A 25,038-nucleotide genomic window follows, 5' to 3' on the forward strand; every position below is an offset into this window, starting at 1 on the left:
ATATGTGATCACTTCCTGAAAATCATAGCTTCACTGCTTATAATGTGCAACATATTTACTTCAAGAGCTCTTCCACTGCACCCAAAACTCAGAGAAAAAAGACTCTTAGTCCACATTCGGCATGTCGTGTTACATCATGAATATTTTATTTAACAACTGTGGACAGTACAAACACAGGTGAAGCAAAAACAGTTGGGGTGCATCACTGTGTGGCACAGAGAAATGTTAAAAAGCCTGGATATTCACACTGAGGCTACAGTGCCTGGTTCATTCCCATCACACACAAAGGTCATCACCCAGATCTCGTTAACTGTCACCTGACTCCCTGAACGTCCTGAATCACCACCACAAACAGCAAAGCATTCGCATAAAGTTTGTTTTTCAGTGTCCAAATTGTGGAAGTAAAATTTTTTAGCCATCAAAAATTCTCTTTTCGCTGTTTTTAATTCCTCCAGGAGTGTGAATGTGGCGCAGCACCTGTTAGCAGAACCTGCTGAGTGTGTTTCATTAAGCGGAAGTGAGGGAGTGATTTCATCCTACACACACGAGCGGTGCGAAGCTTTCTCACAAACACACACATCGAGTAACAGTCAGTGAACGCGTGAGGTGCAGAGAGGCACAGATAGCAGACTTACAGTACATGATACTCAAACAAAGTACAATCAGTACATTTATTTACACAATCATAACACACAGATCTGGAGCAGACGAACAATAGACAAAGCAAAGGTCACAGCAGCTGATGGCGGTGAGACGTTTCTCTATGACTCATTCATTTCAGAGCAGATTTATTATATAGTAGTTTGGGTATTTTGCCAGAGAAGGATGACAACATGGCGGCCGAACACCTGAAAACCACCAGCAGCTCTGAGTGAAGTCTGATTAGGCACGCAGATAGAAGTACGTAGCTGCGACGGACTGAAGAGAAAGAGAGGAGAACGAAAGAGAGGAGGCAGTCGTGTCGGCGATTGACTGCTGTTCACACACAGAAGGAGCAAAATGTGCAGATTTAAAGAGGTTTTCAACTAAAATCAGCAGACGGTTCCTCCCTCCTTCAAAACGAACATGTGCACCCCAAAGGAAAAGAATCCCAACACACGCAAGTCAACATAGAAATAGTACTCTTTTAAAAAATACATATTTACACATGAATACTTATACTCTCCTATCTTTGTACAGCGACGGTTCGTACATGTGCATACAGCAGATGGCTAAGGTTAGGAGCGGTGTGCGCCTGGGTCCACATATTTGTTTCAAATCCTTTCGCGTACTTTTGTGATGCACTGAATTCAGCTGACTTTGAGAAACGAGTTAGTCTGAATGTACTCTGACCAGGTGAGAAACACACCTCTGAGTCGTCCAAAGTGACCAAACCTCTACTGAACGACAAGGCTGCTGGTGAGCGTTTCATCTGCAACCCTTGATTCACTTGTAAATGGGCAGTTTTACCTCCAAGCAAATCACGACAGCTTCTGCTCAGCGGTGTGAGTCAGAGAAAACAAGCTGTGATCGTACCCTGGAGTCGGCCTCAGACCTGCACGTCACACTGCAGCACCAAAAACAAATCCCTCCTGGTCAGAAGCACCATTTAGGCTTTTAAACCTCCCTTATTAATCCCAATTCTCAATTTGTGTTCTCACCTTTGCCTCTGAGACACCTTCAGCTTCACCTCTGTGCTTAGAGAAAAGGAAAAGGGAACAAATCTCGGAGGTATTTGAAACTGTGATATCACAAAAGGCAAACCCGGCCGGGCGAGCTGAGCAGCAGAAAGTGTTTTGAATCCATGTTCGACTCAGGTTTGAGGAGCAGTGTGGGCGTAGAAGCAGGACCCTGCAGGAGAGGCTGACCACAACACTGAACACCACCATGAGAGGAGGATACCGAACACCTCCTTCAGTGCAAACACAGCACGTCACGATCATCCACAAACACGGCAACACACGACGAAGCCACGACTCCGACCATGATCACCTCACTGTGAGAAATGTCCACCTCAACAAGGACTTTTACATCCCATCACAGCGTCTCGCAGGCTTACGCTTCTTAAAACAGGAGAAAAATGTCAGCAGAGCAGCATTTTTCACCTGTTTTTCAATTGGTCATCGAACGTTCCACTTCAGCATAAATCACCTGCAGTACTTGTCCAGACAAATATTTCTCCAGTGTAGTCAAATAATAAATAATACATAAATAAATAAACAAAGTGCAGCATGAATCACGGCAGCAGAGACACTTATTTCCCTCTTCAGTGATTCACGCAGTCTCCACAGAATACAGAAAATGTACCTTGTGTCAAACACCAAGCATGCTGTACACAGTTTGTACTACAGACACCTGTGAAGGCCGACATGCTACAGCAGACTTTTCAGACAAAGCGTCACAAAGTAGAAGCGGTCTGGTTTTGACAACACGTGACGAGAAACACTCATTTAATCATTATCTAAATTTCCATGTTGGAATACAGAGTTTGCTAAAAGTTGCAGCTCAGTTTGAAATTTCATGATTTATCGACTGCGGCGGCTCTTCAATGAGCAGGTGAGGCGGCTCGAGGGGCTTCAGAGCTCACGTCATGATAAAAACACGTGGTGTTCAGTGTGTCTTTAAAGCACCTGAACACACTCGTCATGATGGGTCAGAGCTGCATCGTGCTAGCATTGAAAGAAGTTAGCACACCTGAAGGTTTTACACCAGAATACAGCTTCTTTCAAGAAAAACTAACTTCGACTTTGAAGGCAGATTGTAGTTTTAGTTCTTCAGCAGCGTCCAGGTGCCAGTTTGCAGGTGATCTGGGTCAAAGCCCACACAGAGCTAACGGCTAACAGACAAAGACACTAAGAAAACTGTTTTGTTATATCAATAATTAAAAAATGTGTCGTCTTTTTGTCTTTAATTCAACACTGCACATGAGGATACAACTTCAAAGCTAGCTCACCAGAACAAGTGCAGGATCAGCTAACAGGCTAACTTCATCACATCAGTGTTTTCCTCTCATAGCTTTACCTTTAAAATCACTAAAATCACCAAAGACACACTGCTTTTAATATGAAACTAAAACTTCAATCTGGTAACTTCAAGGTCAGTCACGTAATCACCGAAATTCACACACAATCCAACTTATCATCAGCACAACTGAAGAGTCGCTGTAGTCGTTTCTCCCTTTGTGGAAATACAAAAAGAATAACAAATGAATCAGATTCGACACTCAAACAGGAACCATTCAGGACAGCTGCTCTTCCACTAAAATGTAGTTTACCTGTTTTTACAGTATGAGCTCCTACAAGGTTGAAGTTTCTTTATTGATTGCACATTAACTCTTATATTCTACTACAGCCTGGTCAGATATACACAGTCGCTCAGGTAAATATCGTTTTAATTACGATTCAGCTAACTCGACATAAAGCGCTGTTGTGCTCCGTCACGTCTACATCAGCGATTGTGGCTCTAAGGCTTCGCTTTGCTGCTTTACAAAGTGCATCTAAACAGAGCAACAAATGCGATTTACAGCGTTTAACCGTCAGTCAATTTGAAAAGTCAGAGCTGCACGTCAAGTGATGAAGGTAGAGCTCGCTGCATTCACCTTCAGCTCGTCTGGAAAGCATCTCGATTATATACTTTATATAATAATCAGTTTCTATGATAATAAATACTCTTTCTCTTTAACAAAAAATAGACATTGCACTTAACCCTACTGTGATCTACATCTGTAAAACAGTCCTCAAATGCACAAGCCACAGTCATGATTTTATCAACACAAAGACCCTCCGGTAAAGCAATAATCCACAAGATTTAACAATAAATCCACATATTTGCTTCTATGTAGTTACCGAGATATAAATCTGAGCCAAATTCTCTGGAAATGTTGTTTGTTTGGAATAAAAGTGGACCTGAGCACCGACTTCACCATCTGAAAATCCAAGAAGCAGCAGCATGGGACCACAAAACGAGCCGTTAGCACCGCGGACGGCGTGGAACTGAGCGAAGCTGAATAAACTTGTGGATTAGAGCTTCAACCATCAGTGAATAAACTTAGCCCGACCTGTGGCTGCTGCTGATTCCCCACCCTGAAATTAACAACCAGGAGAAACACATCTGAGGTCGCACGTGTTCACAACATGGCAATTAAAGTTCACTACTTTGGCATTGCTAAAAGCTGAAGGCAGAGCTTCAGCTTCAAAGTTCCCTTCTCGGCTCTGTGATTTGAGAACACTTCCGAAAACACAACACGAGCGAACATAATTAAATACAACCGGATGACACTACAGCTAGAAAGTTATATTGCACTAAAATATCCACTATAACAGGAATATGGGAATAAAGTTGCATGGTCACAGCCCACGTCGCCTCAGTCTCACCACATGGACCTGAACCATCTGCAAACACCTGCACAAAGGCTGCGCCATCACCAACACGCTCTGCTTCTAGTCTGCAGTGACTTCACCTGCACCTTTTTTCACCTGTTAGCAACAACCTCCATGAACACAACCTGTGTTTGCCCTGTTGGAAAAGTGTCGCCCTGACTAGACGCACAGCTGTCGTGAAAAGGACTCACCCCTGTAATGAGTGTAGCTTAATTCCTAGGAATGTACAGTAGATTGAATCTGTGGTTTTGTACAGCCGCCGCTTCCCTTTCACAGTTTAGGAAGGGAGGGTTTAAAAGAAGGAATTGTAGGAAATGTCACAGATAAATAGGAAGTCTACGTAGCAGAAAGCATGACCTTTTAAAGGTCAAAGCCTATAAATTGATAATGCTGTTGTTCTCAGCAGGTCTATTATAAAATTATGTAGTTTCTATTCTCCCGAGGTGTGATTATTAACTACAATTTACAGCATTTCTGAAATCTGTGGTTCTTCCTTCATTTTAACCCCCTTCACCCATTAAATCTACACACTCTCCTGCACCGTGGAGTTTGATTTATCTTCAAGGGGTGTGCTTTCAGCTGCGGGGGGTGGAGCTGCTGCCGGCGCCTCCACCAGTGGGACCTTCTCCTTCACCGGCGAGGCGGGAAGCGGCGCGGTGGTGCTGGCGCTGGCGGGAGGGTCCTCGGCGGACAAGGAGGTGGGAGGCGCGCCGCCGCTGAAGCCGCGGGCGATCTCGTCGAAGGTCTTGCCCCTCGTTTCCGGGACTTTCAGGAAGGTGAAGATGAAAAAGATGATGAGTAAGCCGGTGAAGATGAGGAAGACCCAAGGCCCGCACAGCTCCTGAGGAGACGAAGGAGGGGAGTCACAGATGTTACATGTTTGTGCTCACAAAAGACAAGAATAGAAGCCCAAACTAAACCCAAACCAAGCCCTAACCAGTTCAAACCCGGATGATCGCTCACCTCTAGTTTGGGGAAGCTCATTCCAACCAGGAAGTTGGCCGTCCAATTGCAGCAGCCGGCCACGGCCATGGCCGCCGGGCGGGGCCCCTGAGAGAACAGCTCAGCCACGATGAACCACGGGATCGGACCAGGGCCGAGCTCAAACATCGCCACAAACAGCATGACGGCAAAAATGGCCATGTAGCTCATAACGGTAATGTGCTTCTGCTCAGACAGAGGGAGGAAGAGGGAGAAGAAACGCAGATGACGACATCTTTTATGTTCGCTGATTGATATTTCAATTCAATGATTATCTAATGATTAGTGGGAGCGTCTGTTTGGGCTGAGCAGCATGGAAGACGATTAGAGCCGGGCTAAAAGAATCACTCCAGGTTTAAGGTCAGCCTCAGCGTTCAGGCTAAAGGTCAGAGTCATGAGTTTAAAGCTGCACTGACAGAGTGCAGCACCACACGGCGGGCGGGCGCCGTTAGCAACTAGCTGGAGAATAAAGTGGCGCTTTCAGCTGCTGCAGAGCCAGACGTTTCCCTCAGGAGGTGTTCAGACCAAACTGGAGCTTAAAATGAATGTTTAGGGCTTTGTGTCAACAGCTGTGTGCAGAAACTTCATAGTGTGACAGTACGTCAGTGTTGTTTACAGCTTCTATCAATTAACGCAGCTTTAAGAGCTTTCAGACATTCTTCTGCAGAATTTGGGATTGGATCGGAGCCTGTGTATATGTCTCATGTCCAAACACTGTGTTTGTCGAGGACGGAGACAGGGCTGCATGAGTGAGCAGCGCTGAACTCACCAGCAGGAGGGAGACGGTCATGAGAAGAGCGCTGACGGCCATTCCACCCAATCCCAGGAGGTGCAGGGTCCTTCGTCCCGCCTTCTCCACCAGGAAGAGCTGGAGGACAGACACAGGAGGAGTGAGGCGCTGCTGAACGCTCACAAACACATGCAGGGACACAGAGAAGCATCCCGGCGTCACTCACGGAAACAACGGTGAAGACGGTGTTGACGACTCCGGCTCCGATGGTGGCGTAGATGGGCTGCTTCACACCAGCTGATTCAAAGATCCCCGTGGAGTAGTAGAACACCTGGGGGACACAGAGAGGACAGAAAAGATAAAATAAGGGATGAGGATTTACATATTTTATAGTTATAGTATTTAAAAGTCTGATCTTATGATCACCTATAATGTACCAAAATGCACTCTGACTCTGCCTGGTGTGGGAGGACGCAGGTGACATCTGCTTCCTCAGAGACGACAGGTGTGACAAAGCGGCCTTTGTACTCTCCCTGAACGGACTGTGTTTGGTTTGAGTTATTACAGCCTCGATCTGCTCGGATTTATGTGTGTTACACAGTTAGGTACAGAGCCGTATCTCACTGGAAAGGTCTGTCACTCTTTACGACTCATGAATCCAGGAATAAAGTTACGTGAAGCAACAGAGAGGCTAATCTAGAAGACAGATCTTTGAGATAAATAAGGAAAATAATGACATTTCTTCTTTAATGGTACGTTTAATTTTTAGGTATAATATGTTCTTAATAGGTTTGGTTTTGATTTAGTTTTATAGTAACAGGACTTTAATGTAATATGTACTGCATGTAGTGAATGCATTGATTATGTTATGTTCATTAAAACAACAATACAGTAACAACTAATAGGAATCTGTGTGTGTGTGTGTGTGTGTGTGTGTGTGTGTGTGTGTGTGTGTGTGTGCTCCTGATGGTCAGCAGCTTGCATGCCATCAGTGTCTGTGCGTGTGTGTGTGTGTGTGTGTGTGTGTGTGTGTGCGCTGCCTGTTGCTGACTCACAGCGTTGATCCCGGACAGCTGCTGGGAGAGCTGCAGCATGACGGCGATGAGGAGGGGCTGTCGGTACGACGCCGAGCGGAAAAGCTCGGGGATGGTCACCTTCTTCTCCATGGCCATCTTGGCGCTCTCCTCCTTCATCTCCTGCAGGTCTTTGCTGACGTCTTCACTGCCGCGCAGACGCACCAGTGCTGTCGGCAGGACAGGAACAAACGTGTGAGGTGTTTACAGAGTCAGTGCTAAATTAAGGTCTTTTAAGGTTTAAATTTAGCTGATTGTAAACGCAGTTTGACATGAAGAGCCACTCAGGAGCTGAAAGAGTTGAGCTGAGCTGAGCCCAAATGATCTGACTCCCAAATCCCTGGATTTTGCCTTTAAAGCCACCACATGAGGGCATCTTTGTGGTTCGAGTCCAGGCGGGAACCCTCATTCCATCCCTCTCCTCATCATTCGTCACAGCCCTGCACCGACTGGATAAAATTCATCACAAACACCTGACAGTCACAGAATCCATCACCGTGGAGCCTGAGCTTCACCTCTCTTTTTGTTCGGATCGGAGGTGTGAAGCAGAAGTGGGTCAGTGCCTCAGAGCCCACCCTGACGGGCTACCTGCTGAACAGATGCCAGAACCTTCTGCCTGTTGGAGGACTCTCCTCTCCAGGCTAAAACATCGCTATGACTCACTTGATCTCAGCTGGTGTCTCTTAACTACTGAGGAGCAGCAGTACTGCGTGTGATGCAGTGCTGTAGTCATATCAGCAGTAGTAATGACCTCCCAAGTAGCACAAACAGCTGCTACTAATAGCACTTCTGCTGATACTTAAGATACACTTTGACTGATACTAGTAAAACAAGTAGTAGTGTTAGTTGTCGCAGTATACTAGCAGCAGCAGCAGCAGCAGCAGCAGTAGTAGTTGTAGAGGTTGTAGTATTGTAGTAATAATAGCGACAGTGGTTACAAAGTAGAGAAGTAAGTACTGATAGTAGCAGCATCAGTATTACGAGTAGCTGTAACTCTAAGTGTGCTTGTAATACCTTTGCGTGCCTGCTCCTCCTGTTTGAGGTTGATGAGCAGGAAACGAGGGCTCTCGGGACAGAAGGGCAGCAGGATGCACTGCAGCACAGCAGGGGCCACAGTGAGGGCCAGCAGCAGGGGCCACAGCTTGGCCGAGCCCAGCAGAGCCTCCAGACCAAAGATCTGAAGACCAAGGAGGACAACAGGTCAGAGTCAGACCCACAGCGAAGCAAATACTGTAGCAGAGTACACAGTGAGAGTTTCCCTTGGACGCCTCCTGCTGACCTGAGCTATCAGGATGCCCACCACCACACCGAGCTGGTGGAGAGTGCCGAAGGCTCCTCGGAGGGGAGTGGGTGACACCTCGCCCACGTACATGGGAGTCAGGCCGGTGAAGAGACCGCAGAACAGGCCGATGACCAGGCGACCGGCGATCACCATCTCATAGGAGGAGCAGATGGTGGAGAAGCCCATGAGGAGGCCGCCGATCACTGCCAGGGAGTTCACCAGGAACATGGAGCGACGCCTGAGGAGGAGGAGGAGAAGGAGGAGGAGGAGGAGGAGGAGGAGGGTATGGAAAGAGAACATTTGATTGTTCCATGTTTCTAAAAACATGCAGTTTAGTGGATTAGCTTCAGTGTTGTTTCTGTTGGTGAGGAGAGAGGAGGCTGGTGGTGGGAGGAGCAGCTGAGAGGTTTGTGGCTGAAAAGAATAAAAATTGACAAGTTTATTGATTAACTGAGAAATAACCATCAGTGTGTCAGGACTGGTTGACCTGCATGAGAGTGTGTGAAGGTCAGGAGCTTTCCTGTCTAATTAGTTCATTGACAGACGAGCGTTAGTGCAGTTTGACACTGCGGACATGTGTGTTTACGTGTGAGTGTGTGTCCCTGTGTGTCAAAATAAGGATATGAGGAAGTCTTTTCTATCACCAGATCCCTTCAAAAGGACACATCAACGCTTCTCAAGGCTCAAGGCTGTGTTAAACAGGAGGTGAGTAGCTTAGCTTAGCATGAAGGCTAAAGGGGAAAGTGTTTTTCCACTGTGAATCCTGAACTCCTTTAACAGCTTGTGGAAAACATATTAACGCCAGGGTTAAAACAAACAATCTGAAAGCCAGAAATGAAAAAGGACTGTGGTTTGAGGCACAGAGGCAAACGGAGGAATGAAGGAACGACTCTGGGGAACATTAGAGCTGAGCAGTGGTCTCAAGACAGACACGCTTCATATCCTCCATTAGCAGTAATGGCTTGTGACAGTTGAGCTGAGCCACACAGGAAATACACAGAGCCATTAAAGGGAAAACAAAACACTCAGGAATTCTTCATATTTACATTTAACAAGCCCAAAAAAATCTTCTACTTCCTGTGGTTAATACAGACAGGAACAGGTTAGCTTCTCATTAAAGACGACCACAGAAACAAAACGTCACACCTCAGCTGGTCACGTCGAACACATTCAGTCCCCACCTGCCAAATCGGTTCGCCATGACGCCAACGCTGAAGGAGCCCACCATGCCGCCCACGCTGAAGATGGCGACGGCGACGCTCCAGACGATGGTACAGACCCCCGGGCTGATCGGCTTGCCATAACGCTCGACCCAGGTGTCGTTGAAGAAAGACCGTAGTTTCTGAAGGCGGCGACAAATAAAGAAACAGATGAAGGGAAGAGACGAAAAGCAGCTGGCAGCAGAAATCAAAGGTACAAACGTTAATACTGCAGCATCTTTCCTATCTTTAGGAAACACATCTTGTTTAACTCGCTTTACACTTCTAATTGAACCTGAAACCAGAAATCTGGTCATGAGTGAGCTGTCGAGGTGTTGGATGTATTTCAGCTCGGCTGGCTGTTTCCCCCTGCTCCCAGTCTTTATGCTAAGCTAAAGTACTTATACTTAACAGATATGACATTGAATTTTCCTAAATGTATGTAGCATCTAGCATCTTTATGCAGCTTTAGCCTCTTTTGAGCTCCTAGAAAATATCTCAACTTGATATAAGTCTAAAATATGTTTGAAAACACGTCATCCAGACTTCACAAAGTGGCTTCACATGACAGGATGTGCAGATGTTTCCCTTCACAAACACCTGTTCACATCTGGAGATCTCACATGTTACCGGCTGATCACCAACCTGCTCGGGAGCGTTGATGACTCCTGTGTTGTAACCAAACTGCAGAGAGCCGATGACGGCGGTGGCCAGAGAGAACAGGAGGTAACCTGTTACCTGCTTTTCCTGCAGCGAGAAGGAGAAGGAAGAACAGAAGAAGAAGAAGAAGAAGAAGAAGAAGAGATGGACATGAATGTGGAAGTTAAAGGAGGGGTAAAAGGAAGGAGACAGAGAGAGAGAGACGAAATGAATCTGAAACCTGAGCTCATAATCCGATTTTCAATAACTGCAGACCGCAAACAGATGCAATAAACTGCATGTTGATGCCAGACAGGTGAGTGACGCAGCGACACACATACACTCAAATATCAGATGTCAGACTACGCTCAAACACACCCCACAGGCAGCCACACAAGATTACTCAGAGCATTTAAAGTACTGCCACGACACCAACAGTCAAATACAAAGAAAAAAAGACTGTAAAAGGTACCAGGAGTGCAATCAATGATCACTTTAACGATGAATCGATCAGAAAACGTCAAGAAAATGATGAAACACGCTCATCACAGTTTCCCAGAGGCCAAAGACTCGTCATTTACTATCATACATAGCAAAGAAAAGCAGCAAATCCTCCCACTGGAACGAAAAAATGTTTGATATTTTTGCCTGAAAAATGAAACGATTGATCAGTTATCAATATAGTTGGCGTTTAATCACCTTTGGATCCACTAATCGATGAATCGCTGCAGCTGTAAAAGCCACAAATAAAGGTTTAAAACCAACATGATGTGCAGACTTTATGTTTCAGCTGCATGAAGAAAGACGTCTGTGTGATCAAATCTTTCTCTTCTTCTTGGATATAATCAGTTAATGCAGAAGAAATTCAATAGTGAAGCCGTCCATCTGCTCCGAGTCGGCCCCCGTAGCGCCGTCGATTCATCACTGTAATGAAATCAGGGCGAGCACTGAAGGAGCGTTCGCTGTCGTCACGGCCATCGGATGTTCAAACGTCTTAACGAGCCTCCATGAGATGCATCATATCATTAATAAATCAGCTCATCGCTCCCTGTCCTGAGTCAAGTCGAAGCCCTTTATGTTAAATGAACTGAACGTAGAGAAGAAATAATAAGAATAACTGTAATTTATACTGAGAAAGTTTATTTTTTCCTTTTTATGATCCCATTTCATTTTTCTTTCATTGATGTGTTTCTGTTTTTCTTACTTCTCGTCATTTTTTACCTGTCCTCCAGTCCTTGAGTACCACGTGAGTAATACTTGAGGTAAACAGTATGTTAACCCGAATCAGAATCAGAATCAGAAAAAGCTTTATTGCCAAGAATGCTTTTACACATACGAGGAATTTTTTCTGGTGAAATTGGTGCATGACACATCTACTAAAATATGACACATCTACTAAAATAAGAGCATAAAAAATAACAATTTAAATATATATACAGAGGTCTGTTATTGTTAGAAACACAGTACTTAAAGTTTTGCAAACTTAAAGTGTGAAAATCAGGATTCACGAGTATTCAAAACACACATGCAGTACAATCGTATTATATCACCAGTGTGTTGGAAATATACTTTAATATACTTCAAATGAAGTGAGATTAAAGTACACTTGAAGTAAGCATGTTAATAGTGTATTACAAAGGACTTGAAAACAAGTATACTTTTCATAAGTACACTTTATTACTATTAAAAGTATTTGTAATTTAGTCAACTTTTAGTAATATATTATAATACTCTTTCAAAAAAGTACCCTTTTTATAAGTACTTTGAAATACCACTTTAAGTATTGCAGAATTAGTATATTCATTTTTAATACAATGACATCTATTTAGAAGTACATTTTTAAAAAGTATACGTCAAACATACTTTAAATGAACTTCAATTAAGTGTACTTGTACTGACTTTTCTACACTTAAATTATATTTCTAATACACAAAATAATACTACTCGACCTGTAGTTATATAGCATCTTGGGGCTTTGTATCAAGGTCGCAGGGGGCTGGAGTCTTCCCAGCATGCACTGGGTCAGATGTGGGGTACAGACATCAGGTTTACTCGTCCAGGAGATTTCTGGCTGTCAAACCTTTTTAGTTGTTCACTTTTTCTCACGTTCTGTAAGTTTTTAATGATTATTAGACAGATTAGAGGTCAGAGAAGGTGAAAGTTTATTAAAGGCTTCATGATTGATCCCACATATGAAACTGGTGGGAGGTCACGCCGGGTCACCGCAGGAGAAATTAGGCCACTGTGTCTTTGTTTCTGCTGATGTCTGTAATAAAGAGCCTCTGTGCTGACGAGGCACAAAGTGCTGCTGTTATATGAGACGGTGCAGAGACCTGGACGGCCTCAGGTGATCCACTGCCCTTGGTACCACAATAACAGAGCGAGGTCGGACAATATTAGCGAGGACCGCACTTCTCAGGATTCGGTGGGCGTCGACTGCTCGGGACCAATCAGAACGCGAGGGAGAAACGAGAATGGGAAATGATAAGAAGGTCAAACTGGAGCGGTTCCTTCACAGTTAGTGGTCTGTGCATGAAGCTGGCAGCGAGGAGGCCAGATGCTGTTACTGTGGACGCTGAACCAACGAGCCAAGAGGTGAATCACGACGGCGTTCAGGTCATAATACACGAGGAGGCGTCCTGATGGAGGAGAGAGATGGAGGATTTTGTGGTCCTGCACATGGCTGTTCCCAACAATCCCACCCTCTGTCCTCTTCGTCTTTGCTTTCATTGTCCACACACAGTGTTTTCAGTGCTCTGCAGCTCTCAAAGTTAATGAAATCAAACAGCCTTTCCACTGTTTTGCCCCCCCCCCCCCTCTCATTTGCATGTATTCCCTCAGGATTTAGGTGACATTTACGAGCGATCAATAATCCGGTGAGTCTAAAAGCCCCTGCATCTCTCTGGGTGTGTCCGCCGATTTGTCCTGTCGTGTGTTTCAGTAACTTTAATGAACACTGGCTGAAAAGTCACGTATTTAATGACATTTGAAAAAGAATCGATGTGCCTGCTGGATGCTGATCGATGAGCTACAGGTGTTTTTAACTCACGTGCAGGTTTCTAACATTCCTCTTTAGATCTGGATTTAGCAGTAACATTACTTCTATTCTTCAAGTTACTCTGAGTGAATGTGAACCAAGATGGAGAATAAAACCTACTCACTGATGATGATAAGCATAACATGACCACAGCCAGGCGAAAATCATGACAATCAAGTATAAAATGATGTTTATGTGCAATTCATGATCTTGTGTGTCAAAGAAAATGTAGAAATGTTGCTTTAATCACAGACTCTGTGATGTGTTTGATGTCTGTCAGTCAGACTGCTCAGGTTCAGTTTTAAAGTGTGACTCAGCAGCTTCTTTCTTCAGACTTTTGTTGGTAACACAGACTCACAGTTTTCAGTTTGAAGTCTCTACAGCCGAGCTAAAATAACCCTGATGGCACAGTCAGTGTTATTTCCTCTGAAAACACTGTGCAGCAGCTTTACACACAGAGCAGCGGACTGCTCCTTTAACTGTTCAAAAAAGTCAATGTCAGAGAGGTCGCTGGCCTTTGAAAGAAACCTCCAGCAGAAGAACGTCAAAGAAACTTCAAAGTGATCCTTCATCATGCTTCTGACATCATCACCATCACTTTCGAGTTAATTAAAGGAGGCAGAAAGAGAGGAGCCCTGAGCGCGACACAAGACCCAAATGCATCTCAATGTGGTGTCTGAGAAGCCTGCAAGCAGCTCTATCAACCCCGTGAGACACACACACACACACACACACACACACACACACACACACACACACGCTCTGCTATATTTGCAATTCACCTTCCTCTTTCCTCTGACTGTGTCTGACTCTGCTTTTTGTCAAGTCACAGTGACTCAGGAGAAATTACTGGTCACATGACGGCTCCCAGAACGTCTCAGATGAGGATCAATAGCAAGAGACCAAGAAACCAACACAGCTGCTCTTTAATGACTTCAACCAGAGCGTTGTTATGTTAGCGTCTGTAATGTTTGGAGAGATGAAGGTCCGGCCTGCTGCTCTTCCTCTGCGTCCCTGTTTTGATCAGGGTGAATCGTCCTGGACTCTGGAGACAAACCCTCAGTTCAAACAGCTCACATCCTTTTTGTGTGTGTGGCATTATTCAGCCCAATCCCCATTCAGCTGGATTTGAAGCGCTTTAATCTCATTGGTCCAAACGTGACAAAGCCTGAATGTCCTGCGTTGAGCAGAAACATGATCAAACCTTTGAATACCGGCTGAGAGTGTTTCACGTTTCAGGCGTTTCATGAAGCTCCAGACAAACTTCCGCCTGTTCTGTCCTTCTGCAGCATCCTGTTGCAACACCCGCATTTGCTGAGCAGATGTTGCGTTACTGTGGCAACCATTGCCATGACGACAGAATGAGATCACGCCGTCCTCACACACAAATCCAACTCGATGCTTCGCATGTAGCTTGATGACGGCGTGAAGCAGCGTGGGATTATGGGATAAAAATGAACAAGCGTGCTGCATCACCAGTGAGCAATGCAAACAATGCTGGGTGGCTGACTTCCTCCCTCACTGTCAGCTGGAGGGGGTAAAGAGGATACGACGCCACCGACAGGCGACCGAATGAAACGCGCCCTCACGTGAATAAAAGGAAATAATTCAAGAGCACAACCCAACAAATAATATGACACAGGTCGAGCTGTCACACATGAAAAACACATTATGCTGTTAAACTTTAACACTTTGACTAAACAAGCATACAGAAAAGCTGGAGATCACATGACTGCAGGTGTTTCAACTACAACTACAGCTGCTGTAAGCCTGAATCGACGACTCAGCCCATCGTCCTCAGACTTCACTCGTGTGTTTTCGCTGCACAGCGGCGTCATCTTTCCTCCTGCCTCCCTCCAACCAAGAGTGTTCATATAGAGTCCCTCCCCTCCCTCCCCTCCCTCCCCTCCCTCCCTCCTTCCTCCATCTCCATGGCAACAGCCTGGAGGTGACATTTTATTGACACAGGCTAAAAGTAACCACAGCACACACACACACACACACGCAGCAGAGTCTCATAAACTAAACACGACCCAGCCTGCTGCAGTGGTGCACGGCGGCGTGGACACACACATGCACACACACACACACACACACACAGGCACAATGAGTACAATCCGGCCTACATCTGGCCCGAGCCCACAGCTCCTCCTGGAGGAGTCAATCAGCTGAGCTTCGGAGTGAAAGCAGGAGGTTAAACGCATCGACCTGCTTCGTCTCACATCGCTCGGCCGTGCATCGACGAGCTGGTCAGTGTTTGACACGAGCCATGAGAGCAGGATGCACAGCCAGAGCATGACAGGATGCCCTCAGCGACACAGGAATGTACACACACACACACACACACACACACACACACACACACACACACACAGGATGACACACATAAGTGCAACTATACCAGCAACTCCACTGGAGTCTGGAGTCACGCTGCCTTTGGTGTCTCTTAACTCCAGTTTGTAGCACAAACTTTGCACGAGTCTGTGTTTATGAGCACCAGCACAACAGGTTTGACTGTCACACCTTTAAAAATCACCACCGGCTGCGTTGCTTGTGTTGTTTTATACAAATGAACTTTTTCTCTCGTAACTTTGTGACTTTTGTTTAATTAGCTAATCTCACTGAGCTCAGGATGTGGCTTGCAGGAGAGGCCCGAGGCCATCAGACAAAGAAAGCAGGTGTAAGAGAAGCACGTGCAGCATGAGACACGATCACATACATCATGAAACGGATTCGGGTCATTTGCTTCATTCTGCTCTCTGATTTGATTTTCCACAGTTCTTTGAGGAAACCTGAGAGGAAGAGCGTGATGAACATGCTGCGTCCGTCTGTGGCTCCTGTGTGGACGTGCAGGCGGCTTTTTAAAGGAGTGAAGAAGGACTTGTAGCTGCATTGCATTCTGGGCTGTTTTCTGCTGCTCTGACTGCAGGAACTGCAGCCTTAAAGTGCAAAGATCATCATCAAATTAAAGAAGATTATCATCAGAAATATTTTCTGCTGTCAAATTCCAAAGCATCTGAAAAAGATGCTTTTTCATGGATGTTTGGAGGAAATAAAAGAAAAAATCCCTTCAACCTTCCACCGTCTCTTTCCTAATTTTAATCCTGATCCTAAAACAAACACGATCCTTACCTTAAACTTAAAAAACAAACTTCTTCTTCACTCCAACCTGCCCGTTGAATTGATTGAAAATGAATTGTCTCTTGTTTTGAGGATTTTTATACAGAAGCATCAGACTGAGGCTTCGTGTTCATTACATCTGTGTTCAAACAAAACTCAAGCGTGGATCCTGAAAAACATGGCAGACATGCACAGCACACAGTGTTTCTCTCACACACTTTAACACACGTCTGCTGGCTGACTCAGAGCTGTCATGGCACACACACACACACACACACACACACACACACACACACACACACACAGGCCCACGCCGCCCACACAGCGCGGCTCAGACACTTTATATGTGATTCTCACACATGAACCAAAACCATAACTCTGACACAGACTGAAGCTGCAGCAGACACTCACGTGTTTTTCAGTATAAATTCTAAAGAAAAAAAACAGAAGCTCCTCCTGAACGTGTCTCACAGCAGAAACACGCAGACTGAACATCACTTGCCTGCCTCTCCATCGTCTGAAAACCAGCTGGGTGGATTTGTTTACTCCAGCTGAAGGGTGCAGAGAGGGTATCTTCAGGTGGTGGTTAAAAGCTGTGCGGTACCCGCCCTCCGGCGCTGGAAGCTGCGGGAAAAGAAACAAACCTCATTAGGCGCTGTCCGTGGTACCAGCCGGCTCTGCAAGGACGGACACGACCGCTCTGCCCTCCCTCCCATCCGGAAACCGGCCACTAATAACCGACATGATGCGTTTTAAAGAGCATCTCTGAGCACACAGAGTGCAGGAAATGATCGCAGCGGTTTTTTCTCCGTTAACCTTTTTTCTATGTCTGTACTGTCGGTCAAACTGGAGCAGGCTGGAGATTTCTCACAGCCCGGCTCGTCCCAAAGACCCCAAATCCAGAGCGAAGCGGATCCCGGACAGTAAAGCGCTGCTAACCTGTCGTGACCGCCGGGCCGGACAAAGGAAAGGCTGGGTGAGCTGCGTCGCTGCCTCCCTCCGCCTCAGTTCGCCTCATGCAGGAGCTGCGAGGAGAACCGCACGTAAAAGCACGCACTTGTTTTTATTTTTTTATTTTTTCATCGCGTCCATCAACCTATGAAAAACTGGGACGCTGCGATGCCGTGACGTCGCTCCGCCCCTCAGCTTCTACGTGCAGAAATGCGTGACTCCTGCGCGTCATCACCGCATCCCGTGAGCCGAGGCGACACCGCGTCCTATCATGGCTGCAGCCGTCATTCGGTTAGTTGGTCATTTCATCTGAGCGGGCGCATGCGCACGGACATGGATCCCGAGGGTCGTGAGGAGGGATTATGAAGCCCCCCTCTCTGCCCCCCTCCCGTCCTCCTCGGCTTCCCATGATGCCTCTCTCCGGCGACCTTGACAGGAGCCGCCGGGCGCCTGATGCTGCGGATGCTGATGCAACGCGGTCCGTTGCTGAGGCAGGCCAGGTGATGCTCCAGTTGAAGAAGTGATTACTTTTCAAGCCTTTTTGTGTGAGCAGACAGTGAGTTTGTGATCAGCTGCACACATCAATGTGAGATGTAACCTGACACATCAGGTAGACTCACATCACGCTCACACTGCAGGTCCGCGGGTCTTATGATCCGCTCGTGACTCAGAGACAATAACAGAAGTCAGCTGACTGTGTGTCACGGACTTTGTGGAAAAGGGTTTGCAGTGAGTTTAGTATCAGTTCTGTCAGTGAGATTAAAACAACTTTTAACACTTGAGATGTTTCTCTGCAGGAGCCGCTAAATGGACTGACCAACACTGTGAATACATTAGTACTTTATGTAACACTGCCTTTCTGTTTCTTTATACTGTAATTGTACTACAGTGTCGTATATCTTTCCTGATGGAGCCGGGGGTGGGTGGGGGGGTGGGGGGTCTGAGGACAGAGTTTCATATGTTGTTTATATTGTGGAGCCCTCAGACGCAGCTTCGTGATTTTAGGCTACATAAATAAAACTCCTTTGATTTTCAGTGCTAAGCGTCTCCCTTGTTCCCTCATGTTTGCCGTCTTCTGTCTCATTTTCTCATAAAATGAAAAAAGTTGGTAGTTTCTCCTCATGTTTCGACCTTGTTGACACTTTTATCCGACCTGATCCCATAAACCTCCATCAGGCAGTTTGTGAATAAAGTGGTCTCCTCTGATAATTCAGGACGACAGAGGAAGATTTAATATGACCTCACTTTGACTTTTCAAATGAAAAGCTCGTAAAGATCGACCTCATGTTCGTAACAGATTTAATGCACATATTCTAATTTCCTTTTACATCTGAGGCTGACTGGGAACAAAAAACACAGCAGTGTTCACAGTAACATCGTATATTCACTTGCTTCTGTACAGAAAGAGCTGATGCTTCACATTAAGATACTAGGATGAGGACAGGTTTAGAGGGATGTGTCCAATCAGATTTTTCCAGCGAAAGAGCCCGCCTCCATCTGGTCGTCCCACCTCTGAACCTTTAGGAGAGAGAACGGACCAAGATGTCACATTAATACCTGATGTGATGTAAGCAGGACGTCAGCAGACAGACGATAACGTGTGTTTAGGTACTGAAGTGACACATGAAGAGAAAAAAGCACATAAACTTATTCAGTCTTGAGACGGAGAGACATTAATGCAGTTACAGTTAATAAGCAAATAAGGTGTCGATTCTTTCATCTGGATCTCTATGATCCCGTTTACAGCCGGACATCCAGATAAAACAAAAAAACACGTTAATGCAAAGTGCATCACGATCACATCGGATCTGTCTGACCACATCTGGAGGTAGTCTGACTCACATGGTGTTCGGGTCTTTGGAAACATAACAATCACACAGATATTTGTTTTTAGCTAACATTAAAGCAAAAAGGCCGGTAGAGACAAGCCTCTAATTACTGATTATACATCTAATCTGTGCCATAAAAGCACCAAAAGAATTTGTTAATTAGCAGGACTGAGTGAAAAATGAAAGCATTACAGGTGGGAAATGAGTGATTATCAATAAAAATAACTGTGTGTGCAGCTGATCTGCTGTTAACAAGGCAGCCGCATCACGCAGGAGCACAGGAGATCTGGTCTCAGTGAGGACAACGAGGAAGTATTAAAAACAGCAGGTGTAAACACAAAGGCAAGGTCAGATCACATACTATCCTGATGCAGATCCCAGGTGTGAACGGGGTGTTTAGGTCTGCACGTGCATGTGGTGAAACTTACCCAGCTGAGGGGACAGACGGACTTGTAGACCCTCTGGTACCAGTCGCAGGGAGCTGTGTCCACGTCCTTGGCAGACAGAGCTTTGTTACATCTGTGGAAATCTGCAGAGAACACAGACAGAAAAACGAGATGTCAGAGCAGGAAATAAAGAGCCGGCAGTGATCCCTGACGTGGCTGCTGATCAGAGCGAGACAAGCAAACAATAAGACGCGACACAGCTTCGATTTCAACGCTGAGGTCCTCAGATGTGGAAAATGCAATAACTGCGTGAAGCCGATTGTCTTGTTTACCCAGATAGTTCTGGAAACAGTTGCGGGTCTGGTTGGTGTTTGGGAAGCGGGCGTCGAATGGAGCCGTCCTGTAGTTCTTGATCTTCTCCTCGATCTGGTCAGACATCTTCAGCTGCTGGATATCTGCAGGGAATCATCAGCATGAGAGCATCTGTGAGCTGAGATCACACTGACTGCACACGGTAGAAAGACAGTGGATCTGCATCATGAGAGAGGCCTTAAAAAAAAAAAAAAAATCTAAAACACACTGTACAGGGCAGTGAATAGCAATGAGCACCAAGCAGTAAACTTCATCATTTGCTCAGTTTAGACCCGTTTTGTTAACTATGTTGTGTGCCGAATTTACCGGATGACCTCAATGACTAATAAGAGACCTACGATTGGTCTCAAAGAGCAACGCGTCTAGCAATTATACAGGAAAAACTAAAATACCGCATTTTCCAAACGGAGTTCGGCATACCACGTCTGTAAAGGAGGCATTTGGTTTGATGGAAGCATGTTCGGCTAACGTTAGCCAAGAGTCGGTAACTGTTCAGTGACAGCGAATGTTTAGCTGCTTGAAAGAATTAAATCCAAAAAATGAAAAATAATGAATTTCTAAACCTGTTCACGGACGTTGATCCTCACAGATAAAGATGGGCTACATAAACGTTAAGCCGGTCAGCTGACAGCAGACGTAAGCTAATGATTTAGTGGACGCTTTTTTTTACATTTAAGCTGTTTACGAGAAAGAAATCCATAAATGACAAACATAAATACATTAAAGACGATTATTAACAACGTACTGATGAAGCACAATCATTGTATTCTTGAGAGAAACTGTTTACCTTTCACAGAGAAATTCCGCTATAATCGCACTCAGCGGCTTTTTGACTGAGGGCTGCTCAGTCGCAGTGCATGCCGGGAAACAGAAATGACGCTTGGTACCGTTTGAAAAGACAGCACCGCCACCTGCTGGACACAAGGAGGAGGTACAGCCGCTGCCTGACATGATGGCGGTGCAGAAAGGAGGCCTTTCATGCACCACCTCTGCTTAAACACCGAGGCATAAAGTTCATTGTTGACCTTGAAAATATACCAAGTCTGACAGAAAATCTGAACATAACGTCCTGAAAACAATTCATTGTGTTTTAAAATGCTGTGCAGTGTCTCTGTATCTCTAATAAAACTTTTTTTTTGTCTCTAAAATGCAAAATGGTAAACTGAAACGTGGAAAGACAAATTTCCTGGAATATTTATGATCCTCAGTGGAGTTTGAAAAAGAATCAGTGAAGCTGAACAAAATGTGAACAAACAAATATGTCAAATAAATAAGAATTATTTTATTTTTATAATCAGTTGTAAGAACAGCCACAGACTTATATCAGTCACTTTTGAATTGCTTCTTACAAATCAGGTCCTGTGGTTTTTTTTGTCATTAATGTCCTTTCCTTTCCTTTCCTTCCCTTTCCTTTCCTCTCCTCTCCTTTCCTTTCCTTCTCCTTCCTTCCCTTTCATTTCCTCTCTTTTCCTTTCCTTTCCTCTCCTCTCACTGAAGAGTAGCTTGTCTCCTCTCACAGATCCTCCTCAGATGGCTGGAACATCTGGAGGTGAACCAGCTCGTCCTGTAGTTGTCTCCTGGGGTGAGTCGACCACACAGCTCCCTGCTGTCTGTGTCATCAGGCTCATGTTGCCAAAACCTGCAGAGATGAGATACTGTTGGTCGAAAGCATGATCTATAATTAAAGGAAAACATCTCAGCTGTCCTTTCATGTCACCTGTACGTGGTTGTTATCAAAGAAATTTCCTTTAAAAACAGGAAATAAGAGTGTGAGCACAGCGGCCATGTCTGCTGCTTTCCTTTGAAATCAAAGGTGAACAGAATCAGCCTGGAGTTTCTATGATGTTTGTTTTCATCTCAGACCTGAAACATCATCTCATATCTGAGAAAAAACCCCAAATATTTCATTTATTAGAAAAGAAATATTAGACTAAAACTTGTTTAACATGTTCCTGATGTTCAGTGACTGACAAAAACCTAAAATGAAGATGACGATTTTGTTCACTGTGACTTTAAAGTTCAGCAGAGTAGTTTAACAGTAAAAGACTTAAAATTCTAATCTGTAGGTTTTTAATGTTAAACTGCATGATTTTAAAACACACTGATGAAATGTCCCATCATAGTGCTGAATACTGCTCACTTTAAGTCTCCTGTTGTTGCATCTCATGCTGTGACCTCCTCATTGTTTATTTCACTGTGTTATTTATTGATTTTTATGTTTGAATTGTGAGGAAAGTTTGTCTGAATCTGAGTGGACTCAGTAGATTTAACGTAAAAACCTCTTTTGTGTACACAGAGTGTTTTTCACTCAGGGATCGTCTGCTTCAACGTCTCATGACCAGAAACATGTGGCCAGACTCTCAGGCTGCAGGAATAGAGACCAGCGTCAGCGGTTTGTCACCTCAGGAGCCCAGTTTGTCCCCATCCAACCCTCCTCCTCCTCTTCCTCCTCTTCCTCCCTGTCATTACTCACTCTGGTCCCTTCTCCACCAGGGAGCCGTCGCTCCACCGCCAGCCCCCGTCACCTCCGCTGCTCCTCAGGCCGAGCCAGTACGAGTCTCCCTGGCTCAGACTCTGGGCCCTGCTCCACAGAAACACCTGAGAAACATGTCATCAGTTTGTCATTTCTCTCTCTCTTCTCCACAAATCATTTGAAGTGTGATCTACCCCCCCACCCCCCCCCACCCCCCCACGCACACACACATCTTCATTAGGAACAGCATCGAGGACATAAACCGTGTTACAGTAAAACAGTGAAAGACAAAACCTCAGATGACCTCAGGCAGCGACTGCTCCTGCAGACGTCCCCATATTTCACAGAGGTCTTAAATCTATTCTTAACTTCTCGCTCTCATGGTGTGTGTGTGTGTGTGTGTGTGTGTGTGTGTGTGTGAAATGTGTGATCTTCCAGCTGATATTTCAGGGAAAGCATCTCGACTGTTTACAACTGGACAGATGCAGAATCTATCACACACATAAATACTAAGAAAAGAAGTCAGAGCTTCAGTTTCCAGCGATGATCTGTGAAATCTGACGGAATATAAACACACTTAGAATAACTTCATGGATGGAATATGGGAAATGTCAAAGTGTGTGTGTGCTCACCTGCTCCTCCTCTGTCCTGACTGTGGCCACGGCGCCCCCCAGTGCCATGCAGCGGTACTGGCTGCTGATCCAGTCGGCCCTGTCCTGACTGAACAGGAAGCATTTCTCTCCCTGACGCGTCCAGTTGGCCGGACATGGACTGCACACTCTCTCTGGGTTCAAAGAAACAATCCTCAGTGTTGGTTTTAATCGGCTTCAAGCTCCAAATGACCTTCTCACTACAGAAATGTCTTGCTATGTTACGCTTTTCCAGCAGTGAAAACATCCTTATATGACTGTTTCAGCCCTTTCATGCAGGAATTACAAAACCATAAACTCCTTTTTTCCAATCAAATGCAGAAAAACTGCCTTAATACATCAAAACGACACTAAAATCATGTCCAGATGTTTCCCACTGAGTTTTGTTTTGACCATTTTAATTAATGTGTGGGTACGAGTGCAAAGTCCGTCATTATTTTAGGGGTGAATGGAAGATATGTGGTCCACTGCAGTGGGCAGCCACAGAGAGAAAAGCAGAGAGAACTCCTGTTATCTGGATCCAAAATGCACAGCTGACGTGGTCATGCCTGAGCTGTTTTTGGTTTGTGTGCTTTTGCAAATCACTATGCAAATCAGAGCTGCTGGTCAAACGGTTTTTGCAAATAAGTCCTCGTGTTTAATCTGCAGATGGATGCTGGACTCCGCAGAACGACGGGAGAGTCAATACCGACAAAAAATACCAAACTGAATTTCAGATTTTCAGTCTCTGCGGTCATCTTTTATGGAACTTTCTGCAGAGAAAAAGAGGGAAAACAAGCAGCTCATGATAGATTTGCAGACATCTGCAGAAGGTGACGAGGCTTTGTGCTGATTTGCATTGAATTTACGGGCCTTTTAATCATGTAAAGATTACATTTTAAAACCCTTATTTACGGAGGGGAGTTTTGCTGAGAGCCAGCTGCACACCTGGAAGCTGCAACTTATGGCGTCTTGTCATGAACTAAATATAAAAGACAATGAAAATCAGGAACAGGCTGATACCTGCATGTTTAGCTGAGCGTTATACACCTGAGGGTCTTGTCAAAATGCAATCTTAACCTTCACACCTGCAGTTCACACCTGCCTCAAAACCTTCATCTGGACCTTTCTGTTAGCTTAAGTCTCAGCCCTCAAACAGCCCTTTGAAGAAGCGGCCTGGATCTGAAGCCCGGCTCCCCATCAAAGAGCTTACCACCGGTGGTGGAGTTGCTGACTGGGCAGTACTGGTTCAGAGCTGGATACTGGGAGAACAGGAGGCGATACGACTGGTTGAGCCTCTCCAGCCTGTTCGTCAGATCTCTCAGTTTGGTTTCCTGCAGGCTCGACTGTGACTGGAACAAAAAGGTGATCTGAACCACTGCGATATCAAACACACACAGCAGAGAGACGAAAATGACATACACAATGTCTCATCACGCGTTTCCATGGATACAGGATAATAAAGGATGTGTCGGGGGGGCTTGGGGGGGGGACAAAGCGGACTGATTCACTGGAAACAAAAAGAGTTAATCTTCTCCACAAACCTTCAAATGGAGACATTCAGGCTAAATAAAGACTGAAAAGAATGGCGTCTCCGTTTCTGACTCTCTGACAGCTGCTGGCATGACAGTAAAGAATATTCTGGATTTCCGATGTGAACACATGACCAGTTCACAGCTGCCGTGAAGTTTTAGCTTTTAAAAATACATTTCTCCCATTTTCAAGATGCTTTTTGTCAACAAAACCCCAAACCAGCGATGAATCAGGGCGTATTGTCTCAGATCTTCTTCCTCTGTGGTGCCACAGACGCCGCTGACGTCCAAAAACCACTAAAAACACATCAGTGAGCCTCACTGCTGCACTGGCTGACATGTTCCTTCATTACCATGAACACACACTCTGCAGTTGATTCTGACTCAGTGCAACACACACAAATACTCACGAGAACACTGAACGTGGATTAATCCGCCGCTGAAAAT

The 25,038-nt window shown here is 45.3% G+C and overlaps 2 protein-coding genes across 3 annotated transcripts; both read right to left on the reverse strand.

The window, feature by feature from the left end:
- Positions 1 to 124: 124 nt before the first annotated feature.
- Positions 125 to 17,498, reverse strand: LOC143334928 (solute carrier family 2, facilitated glucose transporter member 1-like). The gene is made up of 11 exons (XM_076753957.1): positions 17,359 to 17,498; positions 16,922 to 17,043; positions 10,269 to 10,370; positions 9,606 to 9,766; positions 8,422 to 8,662; positions 8,157 to 8,319; positions 7,125 to 7,312; positions 6,296 to 6,400; positions 6,109 to 6,207; positions 5,322 to 5,525; positions 125 to 5,199 (listed from the first exon to the last, which is right to left on the reverse strand). The coding sequence occupies exons 2-11, from the start codon at positions 16,931 to 16,933 to the stop codon at positions 4,882 to 4,884; spliced, it is 1,593 nt and encodes a 530-aa protein (XP_076610072.1). The 5' UTR covers positions 16,934 to 17,043; positions 17,359 to 17,498; the 3' UTR covers positions 125 to 4,881.
- Positions 17,499 to 18,652: 1,154 nt separating this feature from the next.
- Positions 18,653 to 20,839, reverse strand: LOC143334929 (cytochrome c oxidase subunit 6B1-like). Of its 2 annotated transcripts, none has more exons than XM_076753958.1 (4): positions 20,745 to 20,839; positions 19,918 to 20,040; positions 19,628 to 19,728; positions 18,653 to 18,888 (listed from the first exon to the last, which is right to left on the reverse strand). In XM_076753958.1, the coding sequence occupies exons 2-4, from the start codon at positions 20,021 to 20,023 to the stop codon at positions 18,835 to 18,837; spliced, it is 261 nt and encodes an 86-aa protein (XP_076610073.1). In that variant the 5' UTR covers positions 20,024 to 20,040; positions 20,745 to 20,839; the 3' UTR covers positions 18,653 to 18,834. The 2 variants fall into 2 exon arrangements, with proteins under 2 accessions (XP_076610073.1, XP_076610074.1); XM_076753959.1 differs by lacking the exon at positions 20,745 to 20,839 and adding an exon at positions 20,521 to 20,651.
- Between the last annotated feature and the right edge of the window lie 4,199 nt (positions 20,840 to 25,038).

This window comes from Chaetodon auriga, chromosome 17 (assembly GCF_051107435.1).
Source record: "Chaetodon auriga isolate fChaAug3 chromosome 17, fChaAug3.hap1, whole genome shotgun sequence".
Classification (NCBI taxonomy): domain Eukaryota; kingdom Metazoa; phylum Chordata; class Actinopteri; order Chaetodontiformes; family Chaetodontidae; genus Chaetodon; species Chaetodon auriga.